At 47.7% G+C, this 15,665-nt stretch overlaps 2 protein-coding genes across 3 annotated transcripts; both read left to right on the top strand.

The window, feature by feature from the left end:
- Positions 1-260: 260 nt before the first annotated feature.
- Positions 261-7,685, top strand: scaf1 (SR-related CTD-associated factor 1). 2 transcript variants are annotated; one of them, XM_086132229.1, is made up of 6 exons: positions 261-430; positions 1,573-5,052; positions 5,431-5,513; positions 5,826-6,128; positions 6,381-6,509; positions 6,858-7,685. In XM_086132229.1, the coding sequence occupies exons 2-6, from the start codon at positions 1,644-1,646 to the stop codon at positions 7,005-7,007; spliced, it is 4,074 nt and encodes a 1,357-aa protein (XP_085988355.1). In that variant the 5' UTR covers positions 261-430; positions 1,573-1,643; the 3' UTR covers positions 7,008-7,685. The 2 variants fall into 2 exon arrangements, with proteins under 2 accessions (XP_085988355.1, XP_085988354.1); XM_086132228.1 differs by having other exon boundaries at positions 1,543-5,052.
- An 800-nt stretch (positions 7,686-8,485) lies between these two features.
- snrnp70 (small nuclear ribonucleoprotein 70 (U1)) lies at positions 8,486-15,648 on the top strand. Its single transcript, XM_086132230.1, has 10 exons — positions 8,486-8,687; positions 9,010-9,163; positions 9,252-9,314; positions 9,665-9,719; positions 9,808-9,872; positions 9,977-10,039; positions 10,384-10,465; positions 14,121-14,222; positions 14,361-14,460; positions 14,545-15,648. The coding sequence occupies exons 2-10, from the start codon at positions 9,017-9,019 to the stop codon at positions 15,266-15,268; spliced, it is 1,401 nt and encodes a 466-aa protein (XP_085988356.1). The 5' UTR covers positions 8,486-8,687; positions 9,010-9,016; the 3' UTR covers positions 15,269-15,648.
- The last annotated feature ends 17 nt before the right edge of the window (positions 15,649-15,665 follow it).

The raw sequence follows: 15,665 nt of genomic DNA, 5'->3' as shown, positions 1-15,665 counted from the left end.
CCCCGGGCCTGCGTGGGTTTTCTCCAGGTACTACGGTTTCCTCCCACATTCCAAAAACATGCATGGCAGGCTGATTGAACACTCCAAATTGTCCCGAGGTGTGAGTGTGAGCGGTGCGATGGGCTGGCAACCGGTTCAGGGTGTCCCCCGCCTAATGCCCGAAGACAGCTGGGATAGGCTCCTGCACGCCCTGCGACCCTTGTGAGGATCAAGCGTATACGAAACTACGTTTCCCATAATCCTCTGTCATGCGGCTTGAGGGAGTGGAAAATGGCGGAGATTGATGGAACTGAGCTGCTGTTGCGTTCATAACACCGCATAAAAAGCAGTCTTTGTTGATTTTCACCGTCGAATCTCATGTGATATAAAGAGATTCCGGTATGCGCAGTGCGCACGCTGGAACACTGAACTGGACGTAACAGGATTTAAGGTAATTTGCACACACAGCCCACAGTTGCTGCCTTTTGCTAGCTAGCCTCGGCTAATTTATCTTAGCTAGATGGCTACCCGGTTGTGCTCTAAGTTCCAAAGGCATGACTTTTCAAAACGCGTCATGTCGTTTTCGTGATAAAGACTGACTGAAAGTAACGCCCAAACTTCCCTGACCATATTCCACCACTTTTGGAAGCCGTAACGAACAATACTAAGGTGCCAACAGTGGGGAAAAAACCGCAGCTATCTCATCTTTCAATTCAAACGGAGCCTTTTTATCTTTTCTCGTCAACATTATGGCAAAAGCGCGGTTGTAATGTGTTTGACATCGGAAACTGAGACTTTTGTCCAAAAAAAAAAAACATCGTGATATGAATATATATTGCCTTATTTATTGTTCGGAACTGCTTTGTTAGTGCTCTTGCTCTTATTATTGTGTCTATATTACCAATAGTAATAACATGAAGGACAAATATGACCACCCTCTGACCGATGGATGCTTTATTCATGTCACCAGGTTACAGTGCCGTCGTGGCGTTTTTCTCACAATACTCTATGCACTGATTTTGTAGATTGCAAATGTTAACGAGGGAAAGCAGCGCTGACCGGGGAGGTACTAGTACAAATAGGCTGGTGTTGGATAAGATTTATTTCTCTTCGATCTAAAACGATCACACCATTTTTCAACACAGTTAACAACACAACCGCTGGCATTCTTTGCCTGACTGAGCCTGAAACAATTTAGGAAAATTGGATTGCACTGCTTCGCTGCAACTACCAAAGTACTCGTCGTGCAACACAACACACATGAGAAAATGTGCTACATCAACCAAGATTCCCACTATGGCACCTCCGCTGGGCAACATTTTTGTTGTGCATGTTGCGTCTTCTAAAACTAGTGAAATGACTAACATTGTTATTATTGTACAGTCGGGAGCCATAATTGATCAGAAATGTAGTTAAATGTCCATCCCACACTTAATACTGTGCTAATCTCAGTGTTCACTCTTCACTTGAGCATGATGTCCACTAGTTTTATCAAATGTCACCTTATTTGTACAATTTTAAATGCAAGACTGCATCTTTCTCTCTCTTTCTCACTCCTCTCAGTAAGGTTTGTTTGTGGGTTCCAATCATTAGGCAACCTTTCCTTTGGCTTCCAATCCCTGGGTCCACCAGAGTAACCTTTATACAACCAACTGTCCTGAACCATGGACCTGGCGTCAGCATCGGGCCTCAGAAGGAGACTTGCCACATCCTGCTCACCCACCGGCCAAAGAGAGATTGCCAGAAGCCCACCTCGTCGCTCACCCTCTTTGTCTCGGTCATCTCCATCATCTGATCAGTCTTCACCCTCATCTACAACATCCTCTCCCCGTGCCAACTCGTCATTTTTTCCAAACCACGTTAAAGGTCAGACTCGTGAGTCAGAACTGCTGAGGGTGTCTTCCACATCTGCCTCCCGAACAAAGTCATCCCTCTCCACAGCCAAAGCCACCTTTGCAGAATCCTTTCCTCGCAGTTTGTCACAGTCAGGTGTTGAATATCAAGAAGAAGGTAGGAAAAAGGAGATATACGATCCTTTCCATCCTACAGAGGGGGAAAAAGAGGGAAAGACTGAGGAAGATGAAGGTGAGAAGTATGATCCTTTTGATCCCACTGGTTCTCCAGCATCAGATGATGATGATGACGAAGACGGCAACTTAACAGAAAAGCTAACGAGTGCGGAGAGAGAAATTGAGAAGAAAGAAGAGGAGCCCCCAGATTCCACCGACGTATTCAGTGACCCACCGAGCCCTCCGTTGGCTCCCCAGCTCTCTCATAGACGGCGAGTTGACTACAGCACGACCAAAGCTCGAGTTAAGAGAGAGCGGGCTGACTCTGACCATTCTGAGATTGAGGAGGGGGAGATAGTGGTCGCTATTGAGAGAGATGTTGGCACCAAGAGAACAGCCGCAGAAAATCTCCTCCTGGACTCTCCCACGGTCACCTTTTTTGATCCAAAACCAGAGCGCATCCTCCGTGTGCTGGATGGGGATGGATTTGTATCCGTGTGCGCGGACAGCAACTGGGATGTAGACAGGGAGACGGACGATGAGCCTCGGGTGGGAGTGGAGGATCTGAGAAGGAAACTGGTCAGCAAGAGGAAGGAAAGGTATCTTGCCTTTCCTGATTCATCCCCGCTCACTTCTGAGCTACCACTTCCCCCTCCTCCTCCTCCTCCTCCTGTTGACTTGATGCCTTCTTCCCCGCTTGCACCCGCTGCCGAGAAAGGAAACGCAAACCGCAAGTCCTCCAAAGGGCCCAAGGATCAGATCAGGCAGAGAAGCAAGGATACAAAGGCGAAGGAGAAGGATGAGAAGCGAAAGAAAAAAAGGAAGGACAAGGAGGGAGATGGAGAAAGGAGCAGAGAAAAGAAGCCGGGGGACAAGACTGATAAAGACGGCAAACGTAGGAGAAGCAGCAGAAGTAGTAGTCAGAAGAGAAAGAAAACGCATCACAGTAGCCCGGAGGCTTCTCAATCGCACAACTCTTCGAGACGAGACGGCCACAGGAGACACTCCTACCCGAGCCCTACTGCGGAACGCCACCGAGAGAGGGAAAGAGACCGGGACAGAGGTCGAGACGGAGACAGAAGCAGAAAAATGGAACGAGACGGGTATAGAGAGAGCGAACGAAGCCGCGCCTTCAGCCAGAGAAGAGATGAACGAGAGAGACGCTCTAGCTCGAGAAAGGATGAGAGGAAACGGAAGGGACTCTTCCATTCCAGCAGCAGAGAGCGAGACGTTTCAAAGAGGCCGAGAAGAAGCGGGGAGAAAAGAGAGGGCGAAAGAGCCCGGGAGCATGAGCGGGACCGTCGCCGGGAAGGACGTCCCGTCGTCCCCCCGTCTATTCAGGACCTGAATGGTTCCGACCTCTTCGCCATCAAGCGAACCATTACCGTCACCACCACCACAACTACCACCACGGTCCCCGGCTCTCCGATACTCACTCAAGCCTCTCCGTGCCGGATTGTGCAGGACACGCCCCACAAGAGGAAGAAGAAGAGAAGATGGCACTCGGGTGGAGAGGAGATGGACCGGGGAACTTGTCGTAGCCGATCGCCGTCGCCTCCGCGGTACCGCAGATATGAGTCGGACCGCTATTCCGATAAATTAGAGATAGACGTGTTGTCTTTAGACGGTGAGGCTTTGGACTCGGACTACCCGTCCTTGGAAGACACGCCTCCGGCAGCTCTGCCCCCGGACCTGCCTGTCCCCAGCCCCAAATCGAAACCCACTCCAAAGACTGAACGGCATCACCCCAAAAAGAAAGGTCACGCCTCAAAGAAATTTGCTCAGTCCTCGTCCTCCTCGTCCAATAAAACCAAAAGCAAATGCCTATCGTCTCTGTCCGTCACGTCGGAATCTGCCCCCGTCCCAGCCGGCCTTCCTTTAGCCAAGAGAACCAGGAAAGTAGGGAAAGACAAAGCGTGGGACAAAGACGGCAAAAAGGATTTGGGTCGCTGCGGCAAATCTAAGAAAGAGAGCAGCGGTCGGAAAGCCAAACTTCAGTCCAAAGTGTCCGTTTTGGTGCGCGAGGGTGTGAGTAGCACCACTGGGACGTCAATTGGCTCCGGTAAGCTGGGGATGGACCTCCTTGGTCCTGGAGCTACTGGGGGAGGTTCCGGAGGGACTGTGGTGGGGGGTTCAATTGCTGTAGTCTTCTGTAGGGACAACGAGAGCAGGTCACCCTTTCTGAAGCCTTGCACCGAACCTCTTTCGGTCGGCGTGCGCAATAAAGAGCTGGCGAGTATGGGCAAGCGAAACAGCCTCGCGGCACCGCCACCCTCTTTAAACAGCGTCGGGGGAGTGAAATCAAAGAAAACAAAGGCCGGGTCGATCACATCCACTTCCTCCTCTACCCCCTCCCCTTCATCGACATTGGCAACCAAGCGCCGCCGTCGCTTAGCCAAGAAAGTTAGGGCCAAAGATGGCGCATCGGGTCCGAACACTGGAGAGGGGAGCCAAATAAAAGTGGCACCTGAAGGCTGGAACGCAGCCCCGCCGGAGGTTCTCTCCGCCGCCGGTGATGGAAGCAAGGCCGTCAGTCCGCACTCTGGCCAAGCAGGCCCCGCCCCTTGTTCGTCGTCCGCCTCTTCCTCGTCGTCCTTTACGAGTGTGCCCCCGCCCTCCTCCACACCACCGCGTACACCCCCACCTCTTCCGGCTCCCTTGCGCGACGCCAGGGAGTCTTCGCCGGACTCTCAGACCGTGGACAGCAGCTGCAAGACTCCGGAGTCTTCTTTCCTAGCCGACGACTGCCCAACTCAGACCAGCCCCACACCGCCGCCATCCAGTCCGCCCAGCCCATCCCTGCCCCAGGGGTCTACACCCACCGCCGTGCAGCCCCCTTCAGACAATGCGCCCAAATCTGTGCCCTCACCCCCTTCCCCTTCATCATCGGGGGCAGGTGTTCTCGGTTCCCTTTCTCTGCCTTTGTCCTCGTCAGACCCCTCTTCCTCCTCGGTGTCCTCGTCGTCCGCCGGCAAGCCTCCTCCACCCCCTCCTCCGGCAGCTCCCGTCCTCCCGTGGAGTCTGCAGACAGGGGTGGACTGCACAACCGGAGGGGTTCTTGCATGTGAGTTTGCTCAATCAGTTGACAGACGTCGGCCAGGTTTTGGAGGAAACGTTCACACCTGAGTTTGATTGGGATGTATCCAGCAAAGCACAGTTTAGCCACACGGCACATTGCTGTTGCTCGCGTTTGTTATCAAATCAAAAACCTGGTGACAATGTCATCGGCAGATTTGTTGGTTTCTTTTTATGCTTGTTTCTTAAATGACAGCGTGCACCCTTGTCTTACAAACAGAACCAAGAATCTATTTTTGCGATCTCGTGCGGAACCTTTTTTTTTTCTCAATGACTGCCGGGGACAGAAAATGCATTTAATGGCTCTGCGGTGAACAATTGCTCACAACCTGTAACCATAAATCCTCCCACTTATCTGTCCTCCTAGTAACCGCCCTTCTCTTCAAAATGGAGGAGGCGAACATTGCCAGCAGAGCAAAAGCACAAGAGTTCATCCAAGCGACCAGCCAGGTTAGAGGACCCGTCCGTCGTCTTTGACTGCGACGCTCCAGTCTTTTCAAAACAAAACAAACGAGAACCTCGAAGAATGTCGAAGCACTAAGTCGACTCAAACTCCAGTCATGATAAACAGACGTTCACTTCTGTTCACTTAAGCTCAAAGTCAGTATCAAAAGACGATTTGACACATCTCTTGATAGACACTATTTGCGGGCGTAATGATTTGCTTTGATTCTTCTTTTCAATCAAATCAGATTTTCCGATTCAAACGGGGTTTTGTGGAAATGTGATTTTCCCAGTAATGTTCTCTTGTCTTGAATGCAGATCCTCTCACAGGCAAATCAGAGTCAGTCTCAGGCTCCGTCAGCTGCCTCTTTGACCTCCTCCCAGATCCCTCCTCCCCCTCCCACTCTACCCCCAGCGCCTGCATTGAGCCCGGCGCAGTTCATCCTCCAAAGCTCTCTGCCATTAGTCGGTTGCACCAAAACTCCGCCCTCCCACCTGCACCCCAGCCTTGGTGGCGGCTGTGCGCAGACACCCCCACCTGTCATGCCGGTCGGGCTGCCCGGATTTACAGGGAGCTCCGGAGACACTTTTTGGGACAGTGAAAGTAAAGACCCCGAGAAGGTGAACTTAAAGTTCATTTGCAGTTGGTGTGTTGATGCAAGATACTTGACTATTATGGACTGCTGATAACATCCCATTTCCAGTACAAAACACAGCAAATAGATTTATAGATATGCTTGGTCTCTGACTCACAAGGGGAACAAAATGTTTTCTAATCCTACTCATCCCTTGGAATTATATTTGCAAAGCAATTATTTTTTGTAGTTTCTTATCTTGATATACTGTATGTCCTCTGTTTGATGAACTGCACAGTACCTGAAGAAGCTCCACACCCAGGAGCGGGCCGTGGAGGAGGTGAAGCTTGCGATCAAACCTTACTATCAGCGCAAAGACATCAACAAGGATGACTACAAAGATATCCTCCGAAAAGCTGTTCACAAGGTCGGCCGCACATCGAACGCGCCTCTTGCGACTCGTCGTTACAGGGGCTCTTCAGTTTACACGACTGTCCTGACCTACGAGGCTTAGAGGGTACCGACGGCACGAAACCTTGTCAGAGTACATTGTCTTATGGCTTAAGACAAGATACTCAGTTCTTGTCTAAAATATATACAGTACTGTATATATATTTCAAGGCTCGAAATAAACGGATTCATACCGTAACTACGCTCGGCCCTCTCTCGGTCTGAGAGTTTGACCTGATGCTCACCGTGAACTCGCATATGCCAACTAAGAAGTAAAGTCTTTAAAGTGAGTTAGGCTTGAATCAAGCTTTTGTCATTGTTTCAGATCTGCCACAGCCGCACTGGTGAAATCAACCCGGTCAAGGTCAGCAACCTTGTGAAGCTGTACGTCCAGCGATACAAGTACTTCCGAAAACATGGACGCAAAATGGATGAAGAGGAGAGGGATGAAAGGGAGCAAAGCGGCGCTTTTTAAAATGTTATCCTACTCTGCCTTTGGTTGTTTTGGACACCCACTAATTTGTGTTAATGTTTCTATTGTTTGGTCTTATCCATTTTATGCAGCTTATCCGTGTGATTTCACTGTAAATATGTCAGACAAAAAAAAAATAGGTCTTTAGAGAACAGGTCATGTATAGGAGATGCAATGGATCCCATGTATCCCAATAAAATCCCCAAAACCGTGAAAATGCAACCAATTTATATTACGCAGTGAACGTACAAACAGCAGGAATACCTTTTTTTTTTTTTAATCTGTCTCATATCTAGGATGTAATACACTCCTAAATACTCATAATTCATTTCCAGAAACATACTCCTCTCGTTTTTCCCCAACAGCCACCTGTCTCTTTGCAAATAGTTCGCAGGCTGAGGGGCCAGCGCGTTGTACAGTAATTATGGCACTGTGGTTCACATGCAGTTGACACTCAGCTCAGTGCTTTGCTTGACTTGTAGGAATGAGTTACAGAGATGGAGAATGTGGCTGAATCAATACTGCTTATGAAAAAGCAAATGTACATATTATAATTGCCACTTTTTAATGTTTTCTTTTTCAAACGTTCCCACGGTCAAGAATGGGGCAGACAGACTTTTTAAAAGATAAACGAATGAATTGTTTACATCCATGGAAAATAAATGTATTTTGAAGGAAGCATACAGGTCAAGACGTGCAAGTAAATTTTCTTGGAAATAAAAATATTGCTTCACCGTGTTAGATCTAAAATATAAAGGTAATGGTTTTATTACATTGAGGGAAATGAATTTCCCCTTTCTAGGAGAAATCAATAGGAGACTTGCTTCTTCCCAGGGGTGATAAACGCACTTGCACTCCACGTAAGTGGAAGTACAAATACTTATGTTAAAAAGACCGGTGAAAGCAAATATCGAGACTGAAATGTACTTGTGTACACAAGCAGATTTTTTTAAACTCAGTTGTGTACATTACTCATTTTGATGACTTGTTTTGGCGCAACCTAAAAAAAAGATCTGCACACAAAATAGTTCCCCCTGAATGACCTGCGTCATACCGGTGTTGGGAAGAATAGTGCACTAAATAAAACGCCCCTTAGAACGGTCGGCTCCGATTTGAGATATCGTTTTTTTAAATGACCTGAATAGTTCTACATTTAATTTAGATATTCGAAATAACTTACAGCGATAGAACGTGATTCCTGCTGACTGCGTGAGGGTATGCCGTTGTCTTCGGTGTAAAGTACGTAATTCTTAGAAGATATTTATCTTCATGATTGACGGTTTTCTGGAGGTCAGAATGTCTTGTATTGTGATGAACCAGAATGACAATTTATAGAATCAGCCATCGTTGTTTACATTCGCCCGGAACTCTTTGACGTCGGAACCGGGACGATACGAGTGGCAGAAATCCGACTTTCCCAGGTCCCTGAACGCAGCGTTATTTTACGACGACTGTGGCCGTTATACGGCATCCCGCCATTTTAATTTTACTGAAGTTATACGATACGCATTGATTGTACGAGTTGTCGCATTGCGTGTCGGTCTGCTCGGCAACATTTTGTTTTGTTAACGTTCATACACGAAAGCCATACCAACCGAACGTACCAAGGCATTTATGTGTCTTCCGCGCCCGTTTAAATTCGATGGTGTAATTTATCTTTGGTCGTTGGGTGAGTGAAGGAAGGTAAGAGTCCATGTGTCTTGTTAGCATAGCTACTTCGGTGGTTATCACTAGGAAGTTGAGTGTTGAGCGAGCGAAACAAAAGAGCCGCTACACCTAGTGGGGTTATTTATTATGTTTTATAGTCTTTTAGAGGAAAGGTGATTTGCAAAAGCAAGAAACCGATTTGAGTCGGGCCTATTCTTACAAGTCGGCCGTGAGCGACATGCTAGTTAGCCCGCGAAGCTAACAAATACGTTTGCCTTTGTGCTCATCCTTGACCTGACATTTACTGGTTGTTGGGGTTTTGTTCACCGTGGGTTAAACCTATAATTGATCTCTTTAGGTGAAAAATGACGCAGTTTTTGCCCCCGAACCTTCTGGCCCTCTTTGCCCCGCGGGACCCAATCCCATTTCTGCCTCAACTGGAGAAGTTGCCGCATGAGAAACACCACAACCAACCTTACTGTGGCATCGCCCCGTTCATCAGGCACTTTGAGGTTGAAAGCTTATCACGTATGACACATTGTTCCTTCACAATGTAGCATGGAAGGAAAATACATATCATTTGTTGTCTTTTGTGATTAGGATCCGAGAGATGCCCCGCCACCAACAAGGGCTGAGACTCGTGAAGAGAGGTTGGAGAGAAAGGTGGGTTTGGGAACTAGGAACCATTGCAAGATGACTTTGACCATTTTGATATCGTAAATAATGCATAAGGTGGTGTCTGTGTTTGATTTAAATGGATGTTGTCTCAATCTGGTGAGCTGTTGCTGCTTTGTAAATTGGGATGATCTTCATTTGAAGTGCCTTACAGCTGTTCACGTGATACTTAAAAACGGAGATATGCAGTTTTCCAGCAAATAAGTGTCTTGCTCACGGCCAAAGACAATTATTAGTTTTTGCCTGTGTGTGTGTGTGTGTGTGTGTGTTGCCATTGCAACAGAATTCCCTGATATCACCGTCACTTACCCATTTTATGCAAATTGTTCAATTTGTAGAGGCGAGAGAAAATTGAAAGGAGACAAACGGTGGTGGAGACGGAGCTGAAACTTTGTAAGTGTCTTCATTGATCAACGACAAGCCATTTGAGCTGATTGTGCTTTGTGGGCTTTAGCAAACCTTCCTGTTTGTATTGTTTTAGGGGACCCCCATAATGACCCAAATGCACAAGGGGATGCCTTTAAGACATTGTTTGTTGCAAGAGTGGTGAGTGTGTCAAAATTAAGTGTTTTTACATCTGCACTGGGATTTCTCCCGTGGGAGCTTTTCCTCTCACCTGTTAATAACAATCAGTATTTTCTTTGTCCTAGAACTACGATACCACAGAGTCCAAGCTTCGCCGTGAGTTTGAGGTCTATGGTCCCATTAAGCGGGTAAGTTTATCGACTGTTGCTGACTTGTCTCGACACACTCAGATGTACTGTATGTATGTATGGCAAAAAGCTAAATTGGAGCTTTTAACTGAGTTGTGACTTGACACCGAGTCACCTTGAAATTCATTTGGAAAATGTATAGAACAGGCCTAGCTGCTGTAACCCCATAGAGAAAAATGGACGCATCTTGGGTTTGTTTTAAAGCACGCACAGGAGCATATCGTGGACTTTCATTTTCAACAGATATCAGCACATGCAGCGTTGTGTTGATTGCATTTAGTCACTGTATAAGCAGGCATCTCATGAGCAGCCCACCACTGATGATACGTGCCTGTCGCTTGCAGATTTACATCGTGTACAACAAGAGGACGGGGAAGCCTCGCGGATACGCCTTCATTGAGTACGAGCATGAGCGCGACATGCACTGTGAGTACAAATACAGGACTGAGAGCATAAAAAGCGTTTTTGCATATTCATCAAGCGACAGTCAGTGTGGTTTCTTCCATTGGCACCAGCTTCTCATACATTTGTGGGGATGGGGGGGGGGTGGCATCTTCTAGCAGCTCGAATCAGGATCTGTCCCATATGAATAGCAAATTTTGGAAGAATCAGAAGTTCGCGCGCATTACGTTCCACATTTTGCATGGTGAAAAACCGTCTCGTGGTTGTGTGACGTTTGTGTGTCTGTGTTTGTTGCGTATCATCGGTTGACTGATGGTTTGGTTGAGAAGTGGGGGAAAGGCGGGTGGACCAAGAGGTAGAGGTGTGAGTCATCTGTGAACCTGAACCTCTTTGCCTCTCAAAGGGCACATTGTCTTTTAACTGTTAGGTGAAGTAGCTCTGTGGAAGAGCAACTCTGCTGGTTGGACTCGATTGGTAAGCACAAGGTTAGACTAGTCACTCATCGAATGGGTTATCTCTTTGAAATACCTATTGGTTTTGTGGCACCCCCAACATAAGAGTGGGCAGTGTTTTTTATTAATTTATTTTTTGTGGTCTTCAACCCTGGTCACGGTGAGGTAATTGAATGTACATGTCACCATATTGAAGTATTTGAATTGAGTTTCTTTCTGCCACAATGCACAACTGTCTGATTAGACAAGTCAGGTGGTGTCACCTAGCCCAGTGACATCATTCTTGGATGTTGGTGGCATTAGCTCTGCCGGACCAGAGTTGCTGATCACAGCAATGTAGCCAAGTAAGGGATAAAGTGAGTGGGGAGGCGGGGCTAAGCATCATATTAACTGTGTGTTATTCTCATTGCCACTGCAGCCGCCAATCTGTGATGGCTATTGGCCAGAGCTGGCTGGCAGATGATGATGGTTATGATACATCTACACCCTACTACCACTGCTCAGTGTATGGTTGGTATAATGGGTTTGTATGATGGGTAAGATTTCTTTCCACCCTCCATCTCCGATACAGGGAAGAGGAGCGACGTTCAATGGGAAAAGCATTTTTACTGGCAAGCCCCGGGAGCTTCCCAGCAAGTAGTTTTTCTTTACAACTTTGACCATTGAACGCACCCCTGAACACCAGCGCATTTAGCGGTACCCGATGACTCTGCCCTTTTTGTTAAAGCCACCTTGCGTTGCCGCTCAGAGCTCGGCCTCTACTCTAGACGATGGCGACGCGGAGAGAAAACCGGCCTCCCGTTGCACGACTCTCAAAGCTTGTGGCAAAGTAACGACACCACTTCTTGGATGGTGTGCAGTCTTTGCACGGAAAGCGAAGGAAACTGCCATTATGAAGATCAGCTCGTTGCCGTGAGGGTAAATGTCGTACCCGTTTTCACGCAGGTTGGATGGTGACTTGCTTGTTTCGGCGTGACATTGACATTATATTTATTCACGAGACTTCAAAAAGATTGTTCTGATGGGGATTTGTACTGTTAACTCCATATCCAGGTCCTGATAGATTCAAATTTTATTCACCGATGCGAATGAATTCACTGAAGAAATGTATTGTGAGCTGGCGATTAGGGCAGCGAGTGCTGTCAACGTTCCGGTATTTGAGTTTGTGATCCAATCTATTGAGCTAGTGCTATTGAGGCTAAGATGGCTTTAATGGAAAAGGCAGATGTGCTTTTTGGTCATTCTGACACGGGGACCATTTCCAAATTAGTTCTTCCCTACATTTCCACAACCATTCAGTTTTAGCCACACGGTGTTCTTAATTACAGTAATGAGTTAAACTTCATCGGGTGGCACTTTTTTTCCCCTCCCTGCGCCCCATTGGAATAAAGTTTAGACAATCTTATACCTAAGTGGTTAGCGTTAGTAGCGTGGCATTACTGGCCTTCATTAATTGGCTGCAGTAACGTAAAGGCCGCTTCTGTCTTTTTGACAGTGGTTTTTTTTTCCCTCCATTTTTTTAATTTATTTTGCTCTCAGATCAGTTTTTGGAGTACTGTTGGGGGTTTGGTAAGGCCCTGTCAGTGGGATGGCATTTAGATGGCATCCTTTGTGTAGAGAGGAAGTGGTGGGGTTCTGGTAAGGCCCCAGACTGATGTTGTGACCCAAGTGAATTCTGGTGTTGATGAGGGGTTGCGGTAAGGCCCTCTGAATGAGCTTATGAGACTGTTCCAAGGATGATGTGAGATTCTGTCTTGTCTAAATGGTAAAAGTGAAGAGGTTGTGGTAAGTCTTTGTTCTTCAACATCCAAGACGGTAGCGCCGTCGTCCCTCATCCCAGACCAGTGTAGCGGACGGGAAGCGGCATCCCAATGTCAAAGTTCTTCACTTGTGCAAGACGGATCAACAAACGTTTGTGTGGCATCGCGGGTTGAGCTGTGAGACGCGTTGTGAATGAGAATGCCATGTTGTTGGTGTTTCTTCTGTGTGCTGCTCTTGCATAGAACAATGGTAAGCAGGTCACAGTTCGCGTCGCATGGAAACCACCACAAAAGGCTGGCGTTGCCGAAAATACCGTCATTCCCAAACTACACATGTGGAAACCTGCGCCATCCTGGTAGACCTTTGTTTTAAGCCGACGTCAGACTATGCCAATCTAGCCCGATTTTGAGACGAGCATAGAGTCCCGTAGCTGATTTTGAGAAGGGATTGACGCGTCGTAGCACGTGACATCCTCGGCGCATGTCGCAATTTTTGTTTGTCTTGACGCATAGCGTGACATGTCTTGCGTCGTTCTGCGATTGGTTCTTCGGCATTGACTAATAGGTAGGAGCGGCGGTGCCCTCCTACTCCTGACAAGAGACTGGACGTGGCACACACGGTCACAAAGTGGTGTACGGTATTTGCGAAGTGACTTGAACTAATGGGAAGAATACGGAGCATTTACAGCGTGTTATACCGGAGACAAATTCTTTGTGTGTTCTACATACTTGGCCAATAAAGATGATTCTGATTTCAGCTCATGCTACGTTTGCTAACTGCAAAGCTAGTAGCCCACTAGCGAACGTGGGGGCCCGAAAATAAATGTGTTTCCTTAAGTTCATTTCGGCGAATTAACAGTCCATACAGTCCTCTCCCCACCATTTGGGAATGGGGCAAATTTTATTTTATTAAAAAGTCCTTTAGGTTGACATGGTAATAACCTAACGTGTGTGCATGCGTGCTAATTTTATAGTTGTTGAGCATTTACTCAAGTTTGCATCAGTAGCAAGATGGGGTGAGATGTGATAAACGCAATGTAATATGTAACCACAATCGAAATGACCCCAGCAAGCTTGGCAAGTCAAGTGAATGCCACAACAAAGCGAGAGAGAACTTTAGTGGGTTAACGGTTGCTTACGTATTTACTAACTCTTGCCACAAAACTTGGCACTGAGCTATGTAGAACATAAGCCCGTTTGTAAGGACTTAAGAGGTTGGCTGTAGTAACCCCACTGCTGGTCACGGTGAAAGAACTATTAAAAAAAAAATACAAAACATTGAACATTCATCGGGTGGAAGGAAGTCTACTCCCATTATCCTTGGGCTTTTATCCAGAGAGCAGCCCTCTCGGCTTCACCTGCTCTTGGTCAGTATGCTAAAGCACCGTTTTGTTTCCTTGTTACAGTGACGCATCGGACTCTAATCACCTGTGGTTTTTTTTTTCTCTCCCCCCTCCTCTTCTCCAGCCGCCTACAAGCACGCGGATGGCAAGAAGATTGATGGCAGGAGAGTGCTGGTGGATGTTGAACGAGGACGCACTGTCAAAGGATGGCACCCTCGTAGACTGGGTCAGCAAGTATTTTTTAAGCTTTCCTGAGCAATTGTAATTATGTCGGGAAGTTGAGTGATATCAGTCTGGGTGGGCGGCGGCCGCCACGCAACTTTGAACGCGGGAAAACCCCCGCATTTGCATTTGTTTCACTCAGGTGGGGGGTTAGGAGGAACCAGAAGAGGTGGTGCAGATGTCAACATCAAGCACTCAGGACGAGATGATGCATCTCGCTATGATGATCGCCCCCTGGGAGTGTGAGCCCGGTTTTATTTTGAGCACACTGTACACATTTTAAGCATGTGTGTCACTGATTTTTCTTTGTCTGGATTACTTTATAGTGACCGCGATCGTGGAGAGCGTAGGGAGCGTAGTCGTGACAAGGAGAGAGAGCGTCGGAGGTCCCGGTCCCGCGAACGCCGCCGCCGCACCCGTTCCCGCGAGCGCGATAGGGAGAGAGAGAGGCAGCCGGTACCGGGGGAGGACGTCACCGGTAGCGGCCGGCGTCGAGACAGAGAGCGCGATCGCATAGCACCGGCCGGAGCAGACAGCAGGAGTAGAGAAAGGAGTCGGGATCGTGACAGGAAGAGGAGGAGCAGAAGTCGGGATCGCAAGCGTGAGCGCGAGAGAGCTAAGGGGCCCGAAGGGGAGGAGATCAGCCAGGGAGACGGGGTCCCAGAGGGCGGCGAGCGTCCAGCGGAAGAAGCTGACGGAGAAGCGGGTGAGGGTACGGAGGAGCGAAGGGACCGGGACAGAGAAAAGGATCGGGACCGCAGACGCAGCCACAGGGACAGAGACAGGCGTAGGAGCGATCGAGACCGGGACAGGGATCACAAGAGGGAGCGGGGCGACCGAGAGAGGGCTGAGCGTAGGGAGGAGCGCCACGGCTCCTTACGGGAAGACGTGGGCCTGCAAGATGAAATGCCCAACGAGGAGGGCGAAGAAGCGCCCAACATGGAGGAGTACAGTCAGGATGGAATGATGGACCGGCAGTCTGTGCCTGATGAATATGCTGCTGGTGAGAATGGCTATAAGATGGAGGAAACAACTGGAGATGAGTACTAACTTAGACCCACTCGTTTAAAAACTTTTTTTTTTTTTCAATATTCTACTGTACCGTGACACCCTAAATTAATGGTATGGAAAAGTTACCATACATAGACCATATCTCGCCTTCCTCACAACCACAAATGAGACCGTTTGTTCCACATGGTCTTTCACTGTGGATTTGCCCAATTTATTTGTGCCGCTCAATCAATTTTTCAACAATTCAAGGGGGGGGGGTTATTTTCACCTTTGAAGCTGTCACATTTCATTTCCTGCTTTACTAAGAATTAGATTCAAAGTCAGTCGGTAACGGATATTTTTAGTGTGAGATTTGAAGGTAATTGTGTGACGTTTCACAATTGTATGGTTTAAAATTCAATTAAAATTTTTTAATTATATTTTGGTGTCCTTTGCT

Source organism: Hippocampus guttulatus, chromosome 16 (genome assembly GCF_054856545.1).
Source record: "Hippocampus guttulatus isolate MCC_2025c chromosome 16, RoL_Hgut_1.0, whole genome shotgun sequence".
NCBI classification, from domain to species: domain Eukaryota; kingdom Metazoa; phylum Chordata; class Actinopteri; order Syngnathiformes; family Syngnathidae; genus Hippocampus; species Hippocampus guttulatus.
Note: the sequence above shows the minus strand (reverse complement) of the source record. Positions and strands in the feature narration are given on the sequence as shown.

Bases quoted from the DNA above. Each gene is read 5' to 3' on its own strand.
- scaf1 (XM_086132229.1), top strand. From the start codon at position 1,644: ATGGACCTGGCGTCAGCATCGGGCCTCAGAAGGAGACTTGCCACATCC. The intron at 5,053-5,430 runs GTGAGTTTGCTC...CTGTCCTCCTAG, and splicing joins AACCGGAGGGGTTCTTGCAT to TAACCGCCCTTCTCTTCAAA. The intron at 5,514-5,825 runs GTTAGAGGACCC...TCTTGAATGCAG, and splicing joins TCATCCAAGCGACCAGCCAG to ATCCTCTCACAGGCAAATCA.
- snrnp70 (XM_086132230.1), top strand. From the start codon at position 9,017: ATGACGCAGTTTTTGCCCCCGAACCTTCTGGCCCTCTTTGCCCCGCGG. The intron at 14,223-14,360 runs GTCAGCAAGTAT...TGTTTCACTCAG, and splicing joins ATGGCACCCTCGTAGACTGG to GTGGGGGGTTAGGAGGAACC. The intron at 14,461-14,544 runs GTGAGCCCGGTT...ATTACTTTATAG, and splicing joins GATGATCGCCCCCTGGGAGT to TGACCGCGATCGTGGAGAGC.